A 20,604-nucleotide genomic window follows, 5' to 3' on the forward strand; every position below is an offset into this window, starting at 1 on the left:
TGCCCCCTTGTGGAAGAGATCCATTGTAGGAAGAAAGCTATGGGAGCCAAAAATCAGGAGGAGTCTGGTATAGTTGTACCTTTCCAGATCAAGAACGTTTATGCCTTTTAATAAAAAATGTTAGTTGGAAACGGTGGTACTAGACTCCTTCTAACAGTCTGTGTTGCAGCTGAGGCTTCCTTTATGGAAAGCACAGGAAACGTGTACAGTAGGTCAGTGTTTTTCAAACTTAGGCAACTTTAAGATGTGTGGACTTCAACTCCCAGAATTCCCCAGCCAACTTGCTGGGCATGACGTAGATGATGGATCCAAAATGGCTTGATCAATGATCTATTAAGTAAATGGCCTGGTTTATCCTGAGTTTGGTTTCGGCTTAGCCTCTTGTGTGAATCTAATCATTGTGGTTTCTAAACCAGGGTTTATGGCTTAACATGTGCAAATGCCTGCAGTTAGATTTATTAAAAGGACACACGGTTAAGAAAACCATGGTCACTAGTTCTCACATGATTGCCATAAAGTAAAGAAAATCTATGTTGAATGGCTGGGTTCACAGACGTGGGAAGCATTTAGTCCAGTGTTTCTCAACCTTGGCAGCTTGAAAATGTGTGGACTTCAACTCCCAGAATTCCCCAGCCAGCAAGGGACATCTTCAAGCTGCCAAGGTTGAGAAACACTGCTTTAGTCCATCAGATGTTGCTGAGCTAGGTTCTCGGCCATCCCCCCTGCCAACTCTGCTGGTTGATGGGCTAGAAGTTGTCATCATGCCTGCTCAAGTTTCAGGCTTGGACGTACCTCACTTCCCTTCTTTCTTCCTCTGTCATTTCCATTCCAGACCAATTTATCGCTTATTGTTTATAATAATTGTTTTTATAATAATTTATAATTAAAATAATTATTGTTTATAATAATTATTCAGACTAGCTTATTCCAATATTCTAGACTGGATAAATGTTGGCTAGTCTTAACTATGAATAAGGCTAGCTTCAAACCATGAGTTGTTCAGCTAGTTTCTTTGCATTATTCTGATCACATCTGACCCATCAGAAGAGCCAGCCTAGCTTGGCAGATTGTATTATTTACTTATTTGTTGTATATCTATATAGCTGCCTATCTCACATATGTACATACTTGTTATGATGTGATATGGGAGGTTTTTAGCTTTGACTTGGCATGATATAAGCCAGTGGGCTTTTTAAAACATGGTTTCTGGCTTAGCAGAGTGTGTTATTGAGACCACCATGGCTTAGCTGTTCAAAAACGTGGCTACAGCAAACCAATGGTAAACTCAGCCATATGATTTTGTGGTTTGTTTCCTCCTAGATCAGAATATGAAGTTGATAGCTGTACGACCTAAAGATGTGGTTGCATACAGGTGGAAAATAATGCCTGAGGATGGCCCAACCAGATCTGATCCTCGTTGCCTGACTCGCTACTATTACAGCTCAATCAAACCATCTAAAGACTTAGCATCTGGGCTTATTGGACCCCTCCTGATCTGTTTTAAAGAAACCATGGATCGGAGAGGCAATCAGGTTTGTTCATTGCTACACTGTGGCAGAAACAACTGGAATGTTCTGATGGTAATACTAGACTAGCCATACAGTTCGTCTGGATCTACCAGATTGTTATGCTTACCTTGAGAATTGAGACTGCAGAAATCTTTGACAGCCCTCAAGGGTTAAGATGCAGCCCTTAGTTCCATCCATGTGGAGTTACTGCAAGTGAATGTTGTGGTCTCTTTCAGCTCCAGTCTTTCAACACCTTGTGAACATGATATCTGGTGTTACATTTTCATCTCGCTTCCAAGGAACTCTCATACAGCCAAGATGGTGTAATGGTTAAAGTACTGGATTAGGACTCAGCTATAGACATTCGCTGGGCGCTCTTGAGCCAGTCACTATTTTTCAGTCAGCCTACTCCACAGGATCATATCATGTATGCCATATTGGTCATCTGGAGGAAAAAGCGCTATTAGTATCAATAATTACTATTCCTACCCGTATAATTGCTCTCCTCCCCTTCCTCTTCTTCCTCAACCTCCAATTATAGACTCATAGATTTGGAAGAGATATTAAAGGTCATCAAGTTCACCTCCTGGCTCAGTGCAGATCCACTATAGCATCTTTGACAGATGACGATCCAACCTCTGAAGACTTTTGGAATGTTGGTCTTCCTGGTCAAACATCTTAATCTGTAGTTCACCACCCAGGTTCTCACCCATTAATACCCTTCTTTTGTGATTCCTTCAGGTTATGTCTGATGAAGCAAGATTTGTGCTGTTTTCTGTCTTTAATGAAAATTGGAGCTGGTACTTGGCAGAGAACATCAAAAAATCTTGTACCGATGCAGCTAACGTTAATCCCCAGGACCCTGAGTTCTATGCATCCAACCTCATGTACAGTGAGTAGCCCCAGAATAATTTTAAAAAATGGTGTGGAGAACAGTGAAAGAAAGATAAGAATGTTACACGTGCATCCAATAGACGTAGCTGAAGCTGTTGTGGAAGATCTAACAATGGTACTCAAGTTGGGTCCCAAATGTCCTTATACTCAAAAACTGAGAATAGGTTGTTGCTATTTCTTTCTTCTTCCATGGGACAGGTTATTGAAGAGTGTGTGACTTTCCCTCTTCCTTACATTTGTTTTGGAGCAGGGTTAGATTAAATAGCTAAAAACTGGTCCCCTCTCAGTGGGAACCAGTGTAGCATAGCGATTAAGTTTTAGACCAGAGAGTTACAAGTTCAAGTCCATCCTCTGCAACTGGGTGACTTTGGGCTTTACTCACTTTCTTGATCTAACCTATCTTACAGGTCTATTGTTACTGGGAGATAAGGTTAAGGCATAGTTCCATGTAACCAACCTCAACTTCACTGAGAAAAGATATAAAATGATAATAATGTTGATGAGGATGAGGATGATTAATAATGGGAGGAGCTTTCTCTGGATCCAGTTCCAGATCCTTAGATGCAACAGACTTTCTAGAGGCGATGCTGGCTGGGGGTAATGAGATTGTAGTCCAGTTTTTGATAACGTGGTACTTTCCACATAGCTTGGATCAATTCCCATGAGCACTCCATAGGGTGTTACTGGTTTCTTACTGTTGTTGAAACTCTTGCCTTTTTGCTTCAGAATTCTTTTTCTCACTCCTCTTCCAGGTATCAATGGGTATGTCTTTGATAATCTTCAAATGGAACTTTGCCAGAACCAAGTGGTATATTGGTATATCCTGAATGTGGGTGCCCAGACCAAGATCCTCTCTGTCTTCTTCTCTGGAAACACTTTTAAGCACAACACAGTCTTTGAGGAGGCCCTGACAATCTTCCCTCTCTCTGGAGAGACTGTTTTCATGTCCATGGACAATCCAGGTTAGGTTGATGTCAATTGCTCTTTGAAGCAACTTAGTGCCTTCAGGGGTTGATGAGCTAGAATTCCCACCCTTTCTGACCATTGACTATGAGGCAGGAGTTGCTACAAACTGGAATCCAGCAGCATCTAGAGGACATCTAGATGCTGTGGATGAAAATAGTTGGAAAACATGTGAGGATTATAAACCTATATCATCATTTAGTCCCTTCATCAAATCCCAGGTATTAAAAAGGACACAATTAAAAACCTCACCTGGAAACAAAGTAGTCCATCTTTTAGATATTTCCTAAAATCTGACAGATATTATAGCTAGCAGAAAGTGCAACCAAACTGAGTGATGCAAAACACTTTGAGGCTGATGTTGGGACTGGGAAAGAAATGGGAGTATCTGAAAATGTTATTAATGATGAAGTGATGGACATTTCAGTTCAGACTTATCTAGGAAAAAGATAACCCTTCCATCTTGCATTCTATGAAAAAGAGGTTCAGATTGGTTCTCAAAACCATCTTAATGAATTCACTAATAAAGTGCTAGAGTTTTGACCTACTCCATTTCCAAGATGCTGCATATTAACCCCTTACCTTCTTGACAATAAACTTAGCCAATTAGATTCATTATGAATCTTTATTTTTGGATTGTACTCTGCTGCTAAAGACTTGACAGGTGTGAAACTGTTTTGGGGCTGAAGGCCATTCATGGCTTCTGAGTGGTATGCCAGAGGTCACAATCCCCAATTTAAACGTTTTCTCCAATTGTTACAATTTGGTAATGACCTTTGAAGATTTCTGGGTGCCATGCCTAAGACTTACAGGGTCATATTAACTCTGAGGCCCCAGACTGTGAATCTCTGATATAATGTGAATTATATTATATAATTTATATAATCTATAAATCTTCCTCTCATTCTCTCTGGGTTTTTGTTTGGTTTTGTTTTTGCTTTTACCTGAGACAGGCAAATGGATGCTGGGATGCTTGGATCCTAATTTTCGAAAACAGGGAATGAGAGCTAAGTTAACTATTTCAGCATGTCCCCAAGAAGAGGATTTTAACCAGGACTATGAAGACTACTCTGATGAAAGCATTCCACTAAACTATATGAATGAAGGCAATAACCTACAGGCAAGAGGTTTCTCCAAGAAAAGTAAACATCTCGAACTTTGCATAAACCAGCATCCGAATGCTACATCATTTTCAGAAGATGAAAGGCTGAAGTGCCTTGAACAACCTGACCATCTTCTCAAACAAAACCATCACAATAACTCCACTGACCCACTCATATCTCCTGAGGAACCCTTATCCCTAGATGAACCCTTGTTTGACATCTTGCCCACAGATGTTTTCCCCATAGAAGAACAATTACCTCTACTGAAGCAAAGTTTTGAAGAACACTCTCCTTCAGAAAACTCATCACTTGCACAGGAAATATCACATCATAATAACCTTTCATTAGCAAGTGTAGCCAATCTAGACAGAGAGGTTCTTGGCTTTGGAAATCCCAGGCCAACTGATGGTGCTGGAAATCTACAGAACTCTACATCTTTAAGCGAAGATTTTTTCCTTGGTGACAATGGTATTCATACAGTGTCCCACCATGAAACAATTGATGCAAAGCCTCTGAGGCAGAGTCCTCAGGATAATGAGAGGGAGAAGATTATGCAACTCAGGATAAATCCACCTGTTGGGTTGCCAGATCTCTTGAACAGACAAAATCCCTTATTTCCAAAGAAAGATGAAACAATAGATTCAGACAGGTGGACTGATATTATGGACAGGGCCCTCTATATTAATGATATTGAAAATTCTAACAATAGCTTCCCTATAAATCCTTCTTCTACTAATAAAAAAATAGATAGCCTGCATCTCCAAGGAGATTTCCAAGAAACGAACCAAGACAAGTATATCTCAGGAAAAGAATCTTTACCCAGATTCAGTGTTGCACCCAGTAAGACCAGTGTCACAAATTCCCATGGAGCCCTGAATATATTTGTGGAGCAAAATGTTACACAAAATAGGTCAGCAGATACAATTTTAAATATTCCCCAAATAAACTTATCTGGAAAAGGGGATATTTTACATGAAGGAGGAACCTCTCCATCACAGCTAGCTGGCCTGGGAAAGGGTACAAGTTCTAAGGCAGAAGAGAGTCAGTCAAAACTAAACATAGAGAGCCCAGAAAAGTCAACAGATGGGACAAAGTCAGCGTCCTGTCAACAGAATTCCCATGATTGCAGTAGACACTTAGGAGAGAGGTCTGTGAAATCACAGGAAACCACAGCTGCTATTGCAGAAATGAAAACAAAAACTTCTAGCAAGAGTGATGAAAGAGTTCAGTCTTTGCTCAACTTCCTCATCGCAAACAGTGAGACTAAGGCTTCTATAACAAGGCCTCCTTTAAATGATAGAGCTAAAGGAGATCATCAAATAACAAATGATGGCGGAACCACAGCTTCATATGATTCTCTACTGAACATAATCCAATATAATCTAAGCTTACCTCGGGCAGTGAAAAATGTTATCAATACCACCGTGATTTCCAATCATTTTAGACCAGAAACAAGGGACCACAGTATGGAAATGAGGCTAGGACTGACTTCAACTGTTTTTGTAGAAGGAAATATTTCGGAAGCCAACTCTCCTCAAAAAAACACAGGACAAGCACATACATCTGGCTTATTCAGCACTCCCAAAGATGCACCAGTTATGAGACAAGCTGGCCCAGAAACACTTTTGCAGCTGCAGCTGAGGAAGTCTAGTGTAGAACAGGGGCAAACATTAAGAAATGAATCTTTGAAGGCTACCATTAAAAGGGAGGAGGTGAAAATCTCAACACAACAGGCTCCAGCAGCAAATGATCTGCTCTCTCAAGACCACCTAGCATTCAGTCAGGCCATTCAAGGGCAGCTGTTGAAGAGAGTTAATAGTTCAAAAGAAATGAATGGGTTTAACAATGAACAAAGTGATACTCCTGTCTCAAGAGATGAATCACCAGTATTTGAAGGGAAGGAAGGGAAGGAAGAAGTGGGAATGCCATTCAGCAAGAATTCAGGTGCCAAGTTTCATGTGAAGATCTCCAGAACTCCTTTAGGTGTCAACCAGCCAGCAGAAAAAAACTTCTCAGCTATGAAAAAGAAATCTGACTATGATGATTATAGCAATACAGAGGAGACCAAGGAGGACTTTGATATCTATGAAGATGAACAGGATCCCCGTATGTTCACTGGGAAAATACGACAGTATTACATCGCTGCGGTTGAGGTGACATGGGATTATGGCAGCCATATTCCTTCCCCATATCTAAGAGACAAGTAAGTTCTTTTCCAGCCCTTTGCCTAGGGAGCTAGGTCATTCAGTAAGCTCTGTGTGGCTGAGTGGGATTTGAACCCTGTTTTTCTTTTTAGTTTAAAGTCAACATTAATATCATCTAAATGTTATCTCTGACAGACCAGTATTGCTACTTGATTGTAGAAGAGGAACAAAAAGTCAGAGATAACAGCTATGACTGAGTTTGTAGCTTTAACTGAGAGTTCATTTTGTGCTCTTTGCCATTAACCATCTCTGCAGTTCCACATTTTGGAACAGTGGGACAGCTGCCATTTTGTAAATGGAAATATTCACAGGAGACTGTGAGAAAGGCCAGCTTCTTTGCTGGAAGCTGGCACAGAGCTTTAACTGACCAAGGAGCATATCTAGAAAATGTGGCCAGAAAGCACATGAAGAATTAACTGCAGATGACTTGGGAGGAAGTCAGACTAACAAGACTTGAGAGGATGGAGAAATATTATAGATTACGATTCTAGTCTAGCTCTGGATGCAAATAAAAGGTTTCATTTCATCACACCAGTTTCTTCTCTTCTATGCACAGTGACCCAAAGACCAGCTGGAGGAAGATCTCTAGAAGTTATAAGAAAGTGGTTTTCCAAGAATATTTAGACAGCACTTTTACTCAACCAATGGTCCGTGGAGAACTGGATGAGCATTTGGGCATTTTGGGGCCATACATCCGGGGACAGGTTGAAGATACAATCATGGTGAGATACTGATGTGTGGGTGGAAAATATTAGGGGGTCAAATCACCCGTAATTAAACTAGATTCTTTTAAAGGAATATTTTGCCCCTTAAATCCCCTTCTATGTTTGCCATTCATTGACATCTCTTTCCTATCTTCTATGCCATATGCAACTCAGCCGTCTGAGGGCACCCAGTATGAAATGTAGTTCTAAACTGAAAACATTGGTTAACAATCTGACAACCTCATGATGAGTTATGGGATGAAACATGGCTCTAGATTGTTTTTTCCTTGCTCTCCTTTTATTCCTTCTCTAAATCTGAACCAGCCAATCATGGAGCCATAACATAATAACATCAGGTGGTGGGAGAGATGTCAGGTTCTGGGGGTTGCTTTGTCCTGCTCTTTTAGGCATGTAAAGCTTATCCAAAGGCTGATAGATGAATCAACTTTTTGAAACTTTGGAAGAAATGCAGAGAAATCATACCTCTTTGACTTTATTTGCTTGTTTTTACTTGCCACGACTCTTGGCAGTCCACAGTAATAAAAAAAGAAAAACAGAATGTCCATGGCCTAAATTAAAATGAATAATCATTAAATCATTCAAAACTCAGATACAATTACAATCAATCTAGTCATTATGGGTCTCCAAAGGGCCTCTGGAATAATTCTGTTTCCAATAGCTTCCTGAAGGCCAAATTGTGGGGACCAACTTTGCTTTGAGTGGGTTTTACTGTTGGTTTCCTACACTAAGATTTCCAGGGTCTAGAGCAGTGTTTCTCAGCCATGGCCACTTGAAGATGGGTGGACTTCAACTCCCAGAATTCCCCAGCCAGCTGGGTGGGGAATTCCAGGAGCTGAAGTCCACCCATCTTAAAGTGGCCAAGGTTGAGAAACACTGCTCTAGAGAATAGAAAAAGGGTTCAGGGCTTCCCATTGCCCAGAATCTGTGGGTTCCTCACCCCTGTCCTAAGTTCTAATTCTACTTCTTGTATGTTTCTCCCTATATGCAGGTGACTTTTAAGAACATGGCTTCCCGTCCTTATTCTTTCCATTCTAACTTACTGCCATATAAAGGGAGCTGGGAGGATGGAGAACAGCAGACACCGGAGGCTGTTCAGCCAAACCAGCTTCGGCAATACTCCTTCAAGGTGTTGCCTGATATGGCTCCTACCACCAGTGAATTTGACTGCAAAGCATGGGCATATTTTTCCAGCGTTAACCTGGTAAATGGGGAATGTGTGCTTTCTCCTGGGGTTACCAGTATTCAAATGTGTAGGGATGCAGCAACCTGAAAATCACATCAAGAAATTTGTACAGGTTAAAAAGCCCCAATCCCTGTTTGCATGATTCTAAAAAATGATGGGCAGCATAAGCTAGGAGGACTTCAGTCAAATTTTAATTTTGCTTTCCAAGAAACTTTCTTTCACGCAGTGTTTCACATACTGTATATAGGGTGGCTGTATTTGCTTGGAAAAAATAAAGGACAAACATGAAAAAGGGGCAAATCTGAAAGGGGATAAAAAATTTAATTGTTTATGTTTATAACTTTGCTTTACAAAGGAAAATGCAAGAGCAAAACCAAGAAAAACTTTACAAAAATGCATATTCTAATAAAAACAACTATAATCAAACAGCATATGTAAAATTATTTTAAAAAGAGAGTTCAACTTCCGTATTTTTCATCTGAACGTGAAAGACAATGCATTTCTACAGTACCATTTGTACAGTAAAAGTTAAATGACCAACTAATGGACAAAAGTGAGTTTTTGAAAAATATATATATCTAAAGGACAGCTTTCTGAAATAAGAGACTGTCCTTTATAATAAAGGATATATGATCACTGTACATATATACCCATTTTTCTGGTTTATAATGAAACAGTGGCTTAAGAACTAAGCCAAACCTTCCAGCACAAATTAAAATAGGCTTGAGTTAGCTAAACATATAATATCTCTATTGCAGTGTTTCTCAACCCTGGCAACTTGAAGATGTGTGGACTGCAACTCCCAGAATTCCCCAACCAGCTGGGAGTTGAAGTCCACACATCTTCAAGCTGCCAAGGTTGAGAAACACTGCTCTACTGCCCCCAAAGGGTCAGACATGACTCGGTGCTTGCACAGGGGACCTTTCACCTTTTCACCATTGTGACCTCAGCAGTTTACAATAAATTGTAAAGCAACATTCAAGCCAAATCTATTAACAGCGATCCAAGCAAATAATAAAAAGATAATTTCAAAAGCATTTTGATGCATTTTTAACAGTGAACAAAGACACCCGTAAGTAGTGACCTCCCACCCTCTCAGATGCTCCTGGATTAAAATTCTTTTTTAAAAAAGTTCTAATGCAATGTCATCCTTTTTTCTGCTTCTCTTCCTCTCACTTCTGTTCCAGGAAAAAGACCTGCATTCCGGTCTTATTGGGCCTCTGATTATTTGCCAGTCTGGGGTGCTCCGCACCACACACGGAAGGCAATTGGCTGTTCAAGAATTCTCCTTGCTCTTCACCATCTTTGATGAAACAAAGAGCTGGTATTTTGGGGAGAACTTTGAAAGGAGCTGCCCACTGCCTTGCCACATTCAGATGGACGATCCTGCCGTTAAAACCAACAATACCTTTTATGGTAAGATCCTTACATCCGTTCCATCCTGCTTCTTGTCCTAGGCTCCCAATGAAACTGTGTGGAAAACAAAGTTAATGTTGCTGCCCCCTCCCAAAGTAATCTGCTGATGGAATCTGATCACCCATTCTTTTTGGTCGTGATACCCCCCGATGCTTTTTCTTTGGCAGTGAGCTCCATGGAATGACTATTAATTCTGGTCTTCTGAGAAAAAGGAGGACCATTCTGTCATCCTTTATACAATGTGTAAATTATGATGCTGCATAACCCCACCTCACTTAGTTGCACTTATGGTCTAAATTGCTAATTAAGGCATGGTTGACTTTGAGCAGATCCTCATTCTACATTCTCTTTTCTCCAGCTATCAATGGTCATGTGAGAGACACGTTGCCAGGGCTGGTGATGGGACTACATCAGCGGGTCAGGTGGTATCTGATGAACGCAGGTGGTGCTGAGGACATCCACTCTGTCCATTTCCATGGGCAAGTTTTCACCATCAGAATGGCTGAGGAGTACCGTTCGGCCATCTTCAACCTCTTCCCTGGTGAGGCCCAGTATGAGTGGCTAAACATGCACGCCCGTTGCCAGTTCATGCCTGGATTTAGTAGGAACAGCTTCTTTATTCATAGATGCATAGCCTTAGAGGTAGCCGTGTGGGTCATCACGTCCAGTCCTCTGCTGCTCAATTCAGGAATTCAGCTTAAAGCCTTCCTGACAGGTCACATTTGAAACAGCTAAACTATCTACAGAGATACAAGTAAGTTTAAAATGAGTCAGGGCTATTTGCCATCTTTGGCCTCGCCTCCCTTTACTTTTGGGAGAACCATAGAATGAAAATGGATCTTAGAAGTCATTTAGTTCAACCACCTTTACGATGCAAGAATCTTACAGCTAGATTATTCCTGAGAGATGGTTGTTCAGTCTCTGCTGAAGCAGGATCTGTTCTGTGGGTCAGAAATTTTGTAAATAAAAGCTACACCAGTAAGGAGTCCACAATCAGCTTCCTCCTCCTCCCCGCTATTATGCCATCAGTGCTTTAGAAGTGTATTAGTAATCCTTAAAAGTAATCTGTAAAATGGGCACCGACACTATCCTTATATAATCAGAGGCAAGACTGAAAGAACAAGGGCACTGCCCAACCTCTCCTAGCTGGCTTATGGAATTTGAACTATTTACATGTAGCAACGATGGTATGATAAGGACTCTAGCAGCAGTTACCAGACACAAGTGTCCCACTTTCACAAGACACAACCTTCCTTCCCCTTGCCCTGAAAAAGCGTGAGAAGGCAGACCAGAGTTTGCTGTCTTAGATTGCCTATATATGATTTGAAAGTCGAGTATTTATTTGAACTCTTGTATTGTAACCTTGACCTTCCTTCCAATAAATGTGACTGACAGAGCTCCAAGACACTTATTCCAGGATTCATTGTTTCCAGTCCAAATTCTGACCTCAGCTACTGCACCAATTCTTCCTATAGATTGGATGGAGACTTTCTGGAACACAGTAGGCACCTTCCTGAGCTGTTGTTTCTTCCTTTAGATGAAGATCCCACCAGATCTCTGCTATACACATTGGTACCCTTAAAGATACATGGAATCCTGTTCCACAAAACCTAGCAGCCAGAACAAACAATTTGTTGACTGTCTATCCATCTTGCATCTTCTGGCAGGTGACTTTGAGACAGTGGAAATGAGACCATCTCATCCCGGGATTTGGCGGGTGGAATGTGCTGTTAGTGAGCACGAGCAGGCAGGAATGAGTGCCCTCTTCCTTGTGTACAACAAAGGTAAGGAATTGAGCCAGCCTTTCTCAACCTTTTGACCCTGGAGGAACATTGATAAATAAATTGATAAATAAATAAACTGATACATTGATAAAAAAGCCAGTTTGGTGTAGTGGTTAAGGCATCAGGCTAGAAACCTGGGGACTGGGAGTTCTAGTCCTGCCTGGAGCACAGAAGCCAGCAGGGTGACCTTGGACCAGTCACTCTCTCTCAGCCCTAGAAAGGAGGCAATGGCAAACCACTTCTGAAAAACCTTGCCAGGAAAACTGCAGCGACTTGTTCAGGCAGTCTCCAAGAACTGGACATGACCAAACAGAGTTAAAAAAAACCCTTTTGATTGTGTTAAAATTAACATCACATTCAGTTGACTGTACTTTTGTCCTAGCCACATTTACTTTCTGCAGTGAGGTCTCTAGCATGCTGGAGTGATCCTTAACTTGTGCTAAGACATAATTTTTATGTCTAACGTGGTCCTTAACTTGTGCTAAAACATAATTTACACATATAAATACCCTACATAGATACAAAGTCTCAACAAAATCTGGGAAGCAAAACAGGACAAGTCTCCAAAATGGAGTCATCTTATAAGCCAGCAACCTTTTCTTAACACAGCGCTAAACATTAGATCAGTGTCTCTCAACCTTGGCAACTTGAAGATGTGTGGACTTCAACTCCCAGACTTCCCCAGCCAGATGGCTAGGGAATTCTGGGAGTTGAAGTCCACACATCTTCAAGTTGCCAGGGTTGAGAAATGCTGCATTAGACCTTCCTCTATTTGGTACCCTTCCAATGTAAGACTACAATTCCCATTACTCTTTGCAAGTGATAGGAACTATAGTACAAGCTGCAGAAGACGGCCTATGGCAAAGAGTTAAGAGAACTATGGTTAGTGTAAGTTCATTCTTGTCAAGAAGGACAACAACTACTAGCAACAGTACACATTTCGAATATTAAAGATGAATTTGAAATACTGTATCTTTCATACTTTCTTGTCTATTTCTCCTGTACGGTTAAGCCCGATACTGAAAAAACATTTAACATTTTTCATTTTCCTCCAGCTGGGATTTTTCAAAAACGACATATTTTTACACTTTGGTTTCAGATTGCCAGAGTCCTCTAGGTTTAGCTTCTGGATACATTGCTGACTCTCAGATCACAGCTTCAGGACACCATGGTGAGAAGTAGAATCTTGGTTTCTTCACTGAGTGGATCCTGGTTTTCTTCCATGTTTTTTGCTGCCACCTATTAAGAAAGAATGGGGCTTTTATCAGAATATTATCTAGGAATATTTATTGTGGAAAAGACTAATAAATATTCAGTGAAATCATAACAAAACAATTATCTGTAAATATTTATATTCTTTGTTTCTGTCATCTGTCATCTATTTTAATGTAAGAACTTTGGGGAAGACAAAACATTGATGCGCCCCAATGAGTCCCAGCATCACCCTTTCAGCTCAGATATTGACACCATTTTTGGTTGCCACTGCTCCATTAGCTGGCCACTCTCTGCCTTATTTGGGCCACCCCTTGGCTAGAAAATCTTGGCTTTGGCCTTAAGGTCCAGTCCAAGGTACACCATTAGGGAAGACTAGCTGTGGAGAGGCACAGCTTGCCAAGTCTTCATTTTCTAATCTCAGTTCTTTTTCCTTTGGTCCAAGGTGAATGGGTCCCCAGTCTGGCCAGATTGGACAACTCTGGGTCAGTCAACGCTTGGAGGACTGATGAAAAGAACTCCTGGATCCAGGTAAGCATGATCTTCAGGATGGAGGGAATTATACAGGTAAATAACAAGCTGGCATAATGGGATGCAGAATTATCAGGTCACCTTCTTCTCTTGGACAATAGAGAAAGGGAAAGTAATTAATCTGAGTGATACAGTAGTCTACTCTACACAAGAACAAGGTCTTGTAACACTCTTTAAGATGATTGTAGTAGCTTAATTGCACTTGAAAATTTTCAGGCTAGATAAGGTCTTACATAACTGGATAGCAATGATTCCTAAGCTACCACTGTAAATAGCAGTCACTTTTTAAATTCCTACAATGATCTTAAGTGATATTTGGCCTTAAAAGGGGTTGAGATGGCAGGTGGTTCATGTATCCTGCTACACAGAGTGTGTATATTGTGGGGGGGGGGACCCCAGGACCAGAAGCAGCAGTGCATCCTTTGAGGGCAGTAGAACATGTATATATCAAAAGGTGGTCAGCAGCCATTCTTGTTTAATTAACACATGTCCTTCTGACATGGGTAAAATTGGCAGCTTCCCGATATTTATCATGATGTAAACAGACTTTCTCCTCTCATGATCTTCTGGAAGACCTTATGTTCCACCTTACCATTTGGCAAAGACATGAGAAGTAATGCATCTGAATTCTGTTGCTAAATCATCCCCTGTGATGGAATGTGTCTCTGAAGTGGGAGATGATGTGATGGATTTCACTAACGTTGCTGGTTCTCAGGAAGGAGGGAGCACATCCCAAGGAGGGGAGCAAGAGAAGAGAAAACACAGCCTAGAGCTGGAATGTGGGAAGACTAAGAGGTTCAGACTAGCCCCTTCCCAGGTTACTTCCCCTTAGGTTAGGTAGAGTAGCTTGAATCTGGCAGGATTCCTTCTACATGGTGTGAGCAAATAAAGAACTGAAGTTTGGCTGGATTGATTCTTTGTCATTCTTGGGCTGGGCCTGACATCCCCTTCCCTATGCATTCCATTGATTTCTTGTCCTTCAAATCAGAAAAGTTGAAGATGCCACATTCCGTCTCGACTCTTGCTTATTTAGTTCCTTTTGTGAACATATGAAGCTACTTCATACTGGGTTAGACCACGGATATATTTAGCTGTAGTCCATTTTGTTCCATCTGGCAGCAACTCTCTACATGTTGGCCTTTTTCATTGTGTGTTGAGTCCATGACTCCTGAAGGCTGTGTTGACTTGAAACTCTGGGAGGTGCAATCCCAAACATCTGGAAGTTGAGGAAAGATGCTTTAAGGAAACCTTATTTCCCAAAAAGCAGCTGATCAGAAATGAGTGTCCCTGTCCTTCAGGTGGACCTGCTCCAACCCAAGATCCTCCATGGAATAAAGACACAAGGAGCTCGGCAGAAGTTATCTAACTATTACATCTCCCAGTTTGCCATCTTCTATAGTCTGGATGGAGAGGGATGGAAGAGTTATAGAGGCAATTCTACCAACTCCAGAATGGTAATTGTTTTTTGGTGTTTCTCCTCTAATCAGAAAGCAGATTTTTTTTAATGTACTAATATTTTTAAGAAATGCAAACTATCATTTCATGCTAGAAGGCATGTTTAAGATGGTAAACTCGTAAAGAAAAGCAGCTGTACCCTTCAGATGTGTTGGGACTGCAGAGCTTTAAATTTGCTGCTTGCAGAGTCAAAGTTTGGAGCCGGTTTCCACATTTAAGTATCTCCTGATGATTGCAATAGTACCTATGAATTTAATACATCAGGCTGGAGAAGGCTGTGTTAAATCTGATATTGCAGTTGTCAGATAATTCTTCAATGTGTGAAGTAGCCTCAGACCAAAACATTGTCGTTTGAGTAGAAAAGAGACTAAGTAGTGCATGAGAAAGAATGAGAGGGAGCTATGTTCCTTGCCTTTCTTAATCACAACAAAAGTAGAACAAATCAGGAAAATAACATGACTATTTGAATATTTGGCATACCTCTGAAAAGAATCCAGTATTTATTAACATAGAATGTGGACTTGCTTGGCAGAGGACTTCAGGGATTTTATAGCTTGGATTGTACATGCCGATAAATGGGATGCATCCATGAATGACCATCAGCAGGTGGCGATGCTCTGTTTCTTCGTTGGGGTTGTACATCATTGTAATCTGCTAGGCAGTTAACAATAAAATAGACACCACAATAAAACATTTCCAGTAAGGCAAATTAAAGAAGATGCAATAATGCACCCAATAATAAAATTGATGACTCAGTAACAATCACAGCCTCAAAGTTCAATTAACAACTAACAACAAGCAAACCTTGTTAGTGTTGGTTTGATCAGCAAAAGCTCCCTGGGAGAATTCATATTTTAGCATCTTCTGAAAAGAAGTCAAGGTGGGGCAAATTATTTAGCTGACCTAGAAAGAAAGCTAAGCAGGGCCTAACCTGGTTAAGTTTTGGATGGGAGGCTACCAGAAAATCTCAGGGCATAGGCTAGATTGGGAAATCACAAGCACATTCCAGAAAAAGTCAGTGGAAAAGCCCTTCTCTATATCCCTGTCTGTGAAGTCCCCTGAGCTTGACTTCCAACAAATCAACTTAAAACAGGTACTAAGTATAAGAAACAAGGGATGTTTAGAAAGTTGGTGGTCCTCAAGTCCATCCTGGAGATGCTGGGGATTGAATCTGGGTCGGGCTATGTGCAAACCAGTACCTCAGCCCTTTTTTACTCTTCCAGTTATGCTGTAGATGATGTCAATGTTCTCTACCCCAGGGTGTAAGTTTCATGCAGGCTCAGCAAAGCCCTCTTGTTCCCACTTGCATGCCCCAATGAAAATTGAGCTGCTCTTCCCTTCTTGCCTGCAGATGTTCTCTGGGAACGTGGATGCTGTGAGCGTGAAAGACAATGCCTTCGACCCTCCCATCGTAGCCCGCTACATCCGTCTCCACCCAACACACTTCAACTTTCGAAACACGTTGCGCATGGAGCTGCTAGGCTGTGACCTGAATAGTATGGAACAAGACCTTTCTTTCTTTTTTCCATTCATAGGATGGTGGAATTGTTGAGGCAGAAAGGATCTCAGAGACCACCAGGATGGTAGTTTTAGAAGGAGAAAGCTTTCTCCTAGTTCTATAAGGAGAAAACTTTCCACCAGGGAGGAAACCACACCCTCACCAATACTGGTAGACAAGCTACTGTACATAAACAGGGAGCAAACCCCACACTCACTGGCACTGATGATGCTACCTAGTCAGGTCATGAAATGTCTGCAAGCAAACAGCCAAGCTCAGAGAGCACCAAGGACTCCATTGTTCAACCCTGAGCTACAGATGTTCTCTTCCATTGATACTTAGTACTTCCTCCTCCCATTTTTCCCCATAACAATAACTCTTTAAGGTATGTTGGACTAAGATAGAGGGACAGGCCCCAAGTCCCCAGGGAGCTTCTGTGGCTAAGGCTGGACTTAAACCTAGGTCTCCTTGATCCCTGTTCAACATCTTAATCACTACAACACTCTGGCTCTTGCACTATACAGCTTACTTGGGAGAAAGGTCCATTTGCTAACTAGTGAGTAAATGTAAGATTGCGTGGTTGATAAGAACATAAATGGCTAACTGGGTAACACATAGAGTAGTGTGATTTTAAAAATCCATGTAAAAATCACTCTCAACCAGGACCTATTCCCACAATGAAGGCAACACAGGATGTACTGATCCAAAGCAGCTGGTCTAGTGCTTAAGGCAACGGGCTAGGAACCAGGAGTCTGTGAGTTCTAGTCCCGCCTTAGGCACGACAGCCGGCTGGGTGACCTTGGGCCAGTCCCTCTCTCTCAGCCCAACTCACCTCACAGGGTTGCAGTTGTGGGGAAAAGAGGAAGAAGGAGTCTTAGGAATCTTCGCCGCCTTGAGTTATTTATAAAAATAATAAAGGCGGGATAGAAAATAAATAAAATTAAATAAATAAATAAATATCTGGCGTGCAGTGTATACAGCTGAAGGCCATTCAAGGGATGAAGGTCTGTCACCAGGGGACAAAGGTGGAGAAAAGGGGCTACTGAGGCTAAATAAGGGTTGCTAGGTTTCTCTCACTATTTTCTCTCCCTCTAGGCTGTTCCATGCCACTAGGAATGGAGAGTAATTCTATTCATAATGAACAGATTTCTGCCTCCTCTTGGATTGACTATGCATTTGGTACTTGGTCTCCCTTTCTGGCCCGGCTCAATACAAAAGGGAGAATAAATGCATGGAGACCAAAGGTAAATTGAATATCTATAGCAGTGTTTTTCAAACTTTGCAACTTTAAGATGTGTGGACTTCAACTCCCAGAATTCCCCAGCCAGCCATGCTGGCTGGGGGTTCAGCCTGAGGGTTCAGCAACGTGTCATGCGTATTATCTTTCAAGCCTTGACTGCATTCACCCTGCAAGTTGCAAGAGTGAAGGTGAGAGAGATGGATTTGCTGCTCCAGACCATCTAAAAATACAGGCAAGAGATGAATGGTGAATTTTAGAATACAAAAAGCGTGTGGCTGGATCGGACCAAACGTGAGCCGCACCAAGCACTCAGATATGTAGATTCATGCAGAAAGTATATGGCATGAGCCTTCTCTATTAGCTAAGTCCTCCCTCCCAAACCCTAAAATTTTCTAATTTTATGCACTGTGCCATCGTTTATTTTGGCTGCTTTCATTCCAGCTACAATGATGGCTTTGCATTTTTCACAGTTCCGCCTAACTAATTTGTGCAGCCCCCATCTTACCTACCTTTAAATGAGCCTTAAAAACATGGCTCTTCTCCCAGGCCTTGGGTTAACATGCAGCTGGGCCTTTTTATGTCAGGGGCAACCATTTTGGGGGATTTGCTGCCTCCAGATGACCACTGCTCTTTCTATATAATATTGTTTCTATCAGGTTTGATTGTGAAGCCACCCAAAGTCATTGTGGAGTTGGGCAGCCTAGAAATTTGATGACTAGATAAATAAATAACCTGCAGCATTTGATATCTGGACATTTTAGAAACCAGAGAAGAACGAACAGTTCTAGTAGTTTAGATCAAAGCTCCAGTGCTGGCCCGGCTCACTGCTTTCCTCCATCTTGAGAATTAGAATCCAAGAATTGTGCTACAAATTCTATCAGAAACCAGTTAATGCATTCTACTTTCGTTGGGCTTCGAAGTGATGCGATGTTGGCATCAGAGTTTGCTGGTGTTCCTCTGCTCCAAAATCTGCAACAAAGGGTCTCAGAAAAAATAGTATACTCCTGGAAGCTTTGTGCATACAGTGGCAATTAATTTGCACAAGAGAGCTTATGTTCTTTCGTCATAATCTGTGATTGGTACAAGAAGCTAGAAAGACTGAAGAAACTTCCAAGGGTATTGCTACTGTGATTTCTGTCTCTCCCCCAGGTTGACGGCACAGCAGAGTGGCTTCAAGTGAATTTTAAAAAGATGGTGCGGGTGACGGGATTGATAACTCAAGGTGCGAAGTCTGTCTTCACCCACATGTTTGTAAAGGAGTTTTCTCTTTCCAGCAGCATGAATGGCAAAATCTGGATACCTGTTCTTCACAATGGGGAGACACAGGTAGGTCCCATTTCTACATAGCTCAGTCTTTTCTTATCAGTTAAAAGGCCTGGGGAAAACAACAGTTAAGGTACGTTCCTCTCCTTGTTTCAGATTTTCCAGGGAAACCATGATTATTTCCAGCCCGTGATGAACTTTCTGGATGTCCCATTATTTGCCAAGTATTTGAGGATACACCCACTCAGCTGGAACAATCACATTGCACTGAGGATGGAGGTGCTGGGCTGTGACACTGAGCAGATGGACTAGTGAAGATGAAACTGTCTTTTGCTTTTGCGGCGAACACTCAAACAAGGTGAACCCTCCTACGGATAGCCCACTGCAAGCTATTTATCATGATAAACAAACTTCAATTACCCATGTATTTTTGACCACAGTGTTTTGCTGCATAAGAAACAATGTAGTCTCTGAAAAATGTTGCAAGGGTATAACACTTGACGTTTGTCTGCTGTGGGTTTTCTTATGATCCCATTTTGGAATTTATGAACAGTAATGTATCTTCCCTTGCAAACCTTGCATTGGACTTCTTAGAGCCAGGATGTTAGCTGCATGAATTCCTATGTTCAGCTTTACCTTTTTAGTTAGTGGGAAGGAGGAGTTGAAATGTGCACTTTCTTCCCACATCACTGTTCCAGTGATGTTCTTCCCAAAGTTTCCACTGATATCAAAAGACGAGGAAAGCATCATAACCATTTCCTACTGAATACTGAAGGAGGAGGAAAATTTTGCCTTTGGGTAGATATAGTAGCTGAGCAGAGGTCCTAATAGTAAAGTGTTTGCTGTCCTCCAATATTTCAAGGAAGCTGTAAGTAGCTCCTGAAAGCGAGATTAACCCGTAGGAGGCCAAAACATCTAGTCAACGTGTCTAGAAGTGAACAAGAGACTTATTATTTACTAGCACCAGCCTTCCCCCAGTGTTGGACTACAAGCAGCCATGTAGGTTGGGGCTGGTGGGAATTGTCATTGGTCACATCAGGAGGGTATCCAGTTGGGAAAGGCTGATTTGTTTACTGCTGCTGTTGAACCACCTCCACCAGAACGCATCACCACATCTGAATGGATCAAGCTACCAGTAAACTACCCTCTACTTCCAGCAAAATAAATAAATAATAATGAAATAATAAAAAGTAATTGTCTAAATGGTGATTCCATCATTTTAACCACTGTTGTCCCCAAATCCTGTTAAGTGAAATCACATACAGGTGGGCCCTTCAGGTGTTACCAGACTTCATATTCAGCATTTGCGTATCATCTGCTCGATGCAGACATGAATGGGCGTCTGTAGCTGGAGAATACAACTGTGTAATTAAAGGATGCTTGTCTCATGAAGATCTGTACTTTCTCCCCTTGTTTTTCTTGACTGATGCCTCAGCACAAAAGTCCCTGCAGCAGACCGAGTCAGCATTAATAGCTGATAATAATCAATTACCCAGTGAGGGACCCCTCCCAGCTGGTGAATTTTCACTCATAAGTTTTAATGCTTCCAAATGGGATCTTGGAATTATTCAGAAGAAGAACTTGGTTTATTATTTTGTTTCATTTAGGCTTGATCTTTCCAAATG

The 20,604-nt window shown here is 41.5% G+C and overlaps 1 protein-coding gene across 1 annotated transcript in view; it reads left to right on the forward strand.

Moving 5' to 3' along the window:
- F8 (coagulation factor VIII) overlaps positions 1 to 20,133 on the forward strand; it is a 37,302-nt gene extending 17,169 nt beyond the window's left edge. Inside the window, exons 11-26 of the mRNA XM_063313431.1 lie at positions 1,321 to 1,532; positions 2,250 to 2,400; positions 3,155 to 3,364; positions 4,319 to 6,671; positions 7,229 to 7,394; positions 8,386 to 8,598; positions 9,768 to 9,996; positions 10,355 to 10,537; positions 11,664 to 11,780; positions 12,880 to 12,951; positions 13,438 to 13,523; positions 14,822 to 14,977; positions 16,330 to 16,474; positions 17,572 to 17,720; positions 18,866 to 19,042; positions 19,136 to 20,133. Coding sequence (XP_063169501.1) covers positions 1,321 to 1,532; positions 2,250 to 2,400; positions 3,155 to 3,364; positions 4,319 to 6,671; positions 7,229 to 7,394; positions 8,386 to 8,598; positions 9,768 to 9,996; positions 10,355 to 10,537; positions 11,664 to 11,780; positions 12,880 to 12,951; positions 13,438 to 13,523; positions 14,822 to 14,977; positions 16,330 to 16,474; positions 17,572 to 17,720; positions 18,866 to 19,042; positions 19,136 to 19,291 — 4,775 coding nt within the window. The 3' untranslated portion in view covers positions 19,292 to 20,133. The remainder of the gene's footprint in view (positions 1 to 1,320; positions 1,533 to 2,249; positions 2,401 to 3,154; positions 3,365 to 4,318; positions 6,672 to 7,228; positions 7,395 to 8,385; positions 8,599 to 9,767; positions 9,997 to 10,354; positions 10,538 to 11,663; positions 11,781 to 12,879; positions 12,952 to 13,437; positions 13,524 to 14,821; positions 14,978 to 16,329; positions 16,475 to 17,571; positions 17,721 to 18,865; positions 19,043 to 19,135) is intronic.
- Positions 20,134 to 20,604: the final 471 nt, after the last annotated feature.

The sequence above is a fragment of the Candoia aspera genome, chromosome 12 (assembly GCF_035149785.1).
Source record: "Candoia aspera isolate rCanAsp1 chromosome 12, rCanAsp1.hap2, whole genome shotgun sequence".
Lineage (NCBI taxonomy): Eukaryota > Metazoa > Chordata > Lepidosauria > Squamata > Boidae > Candoia > Candoia aspera.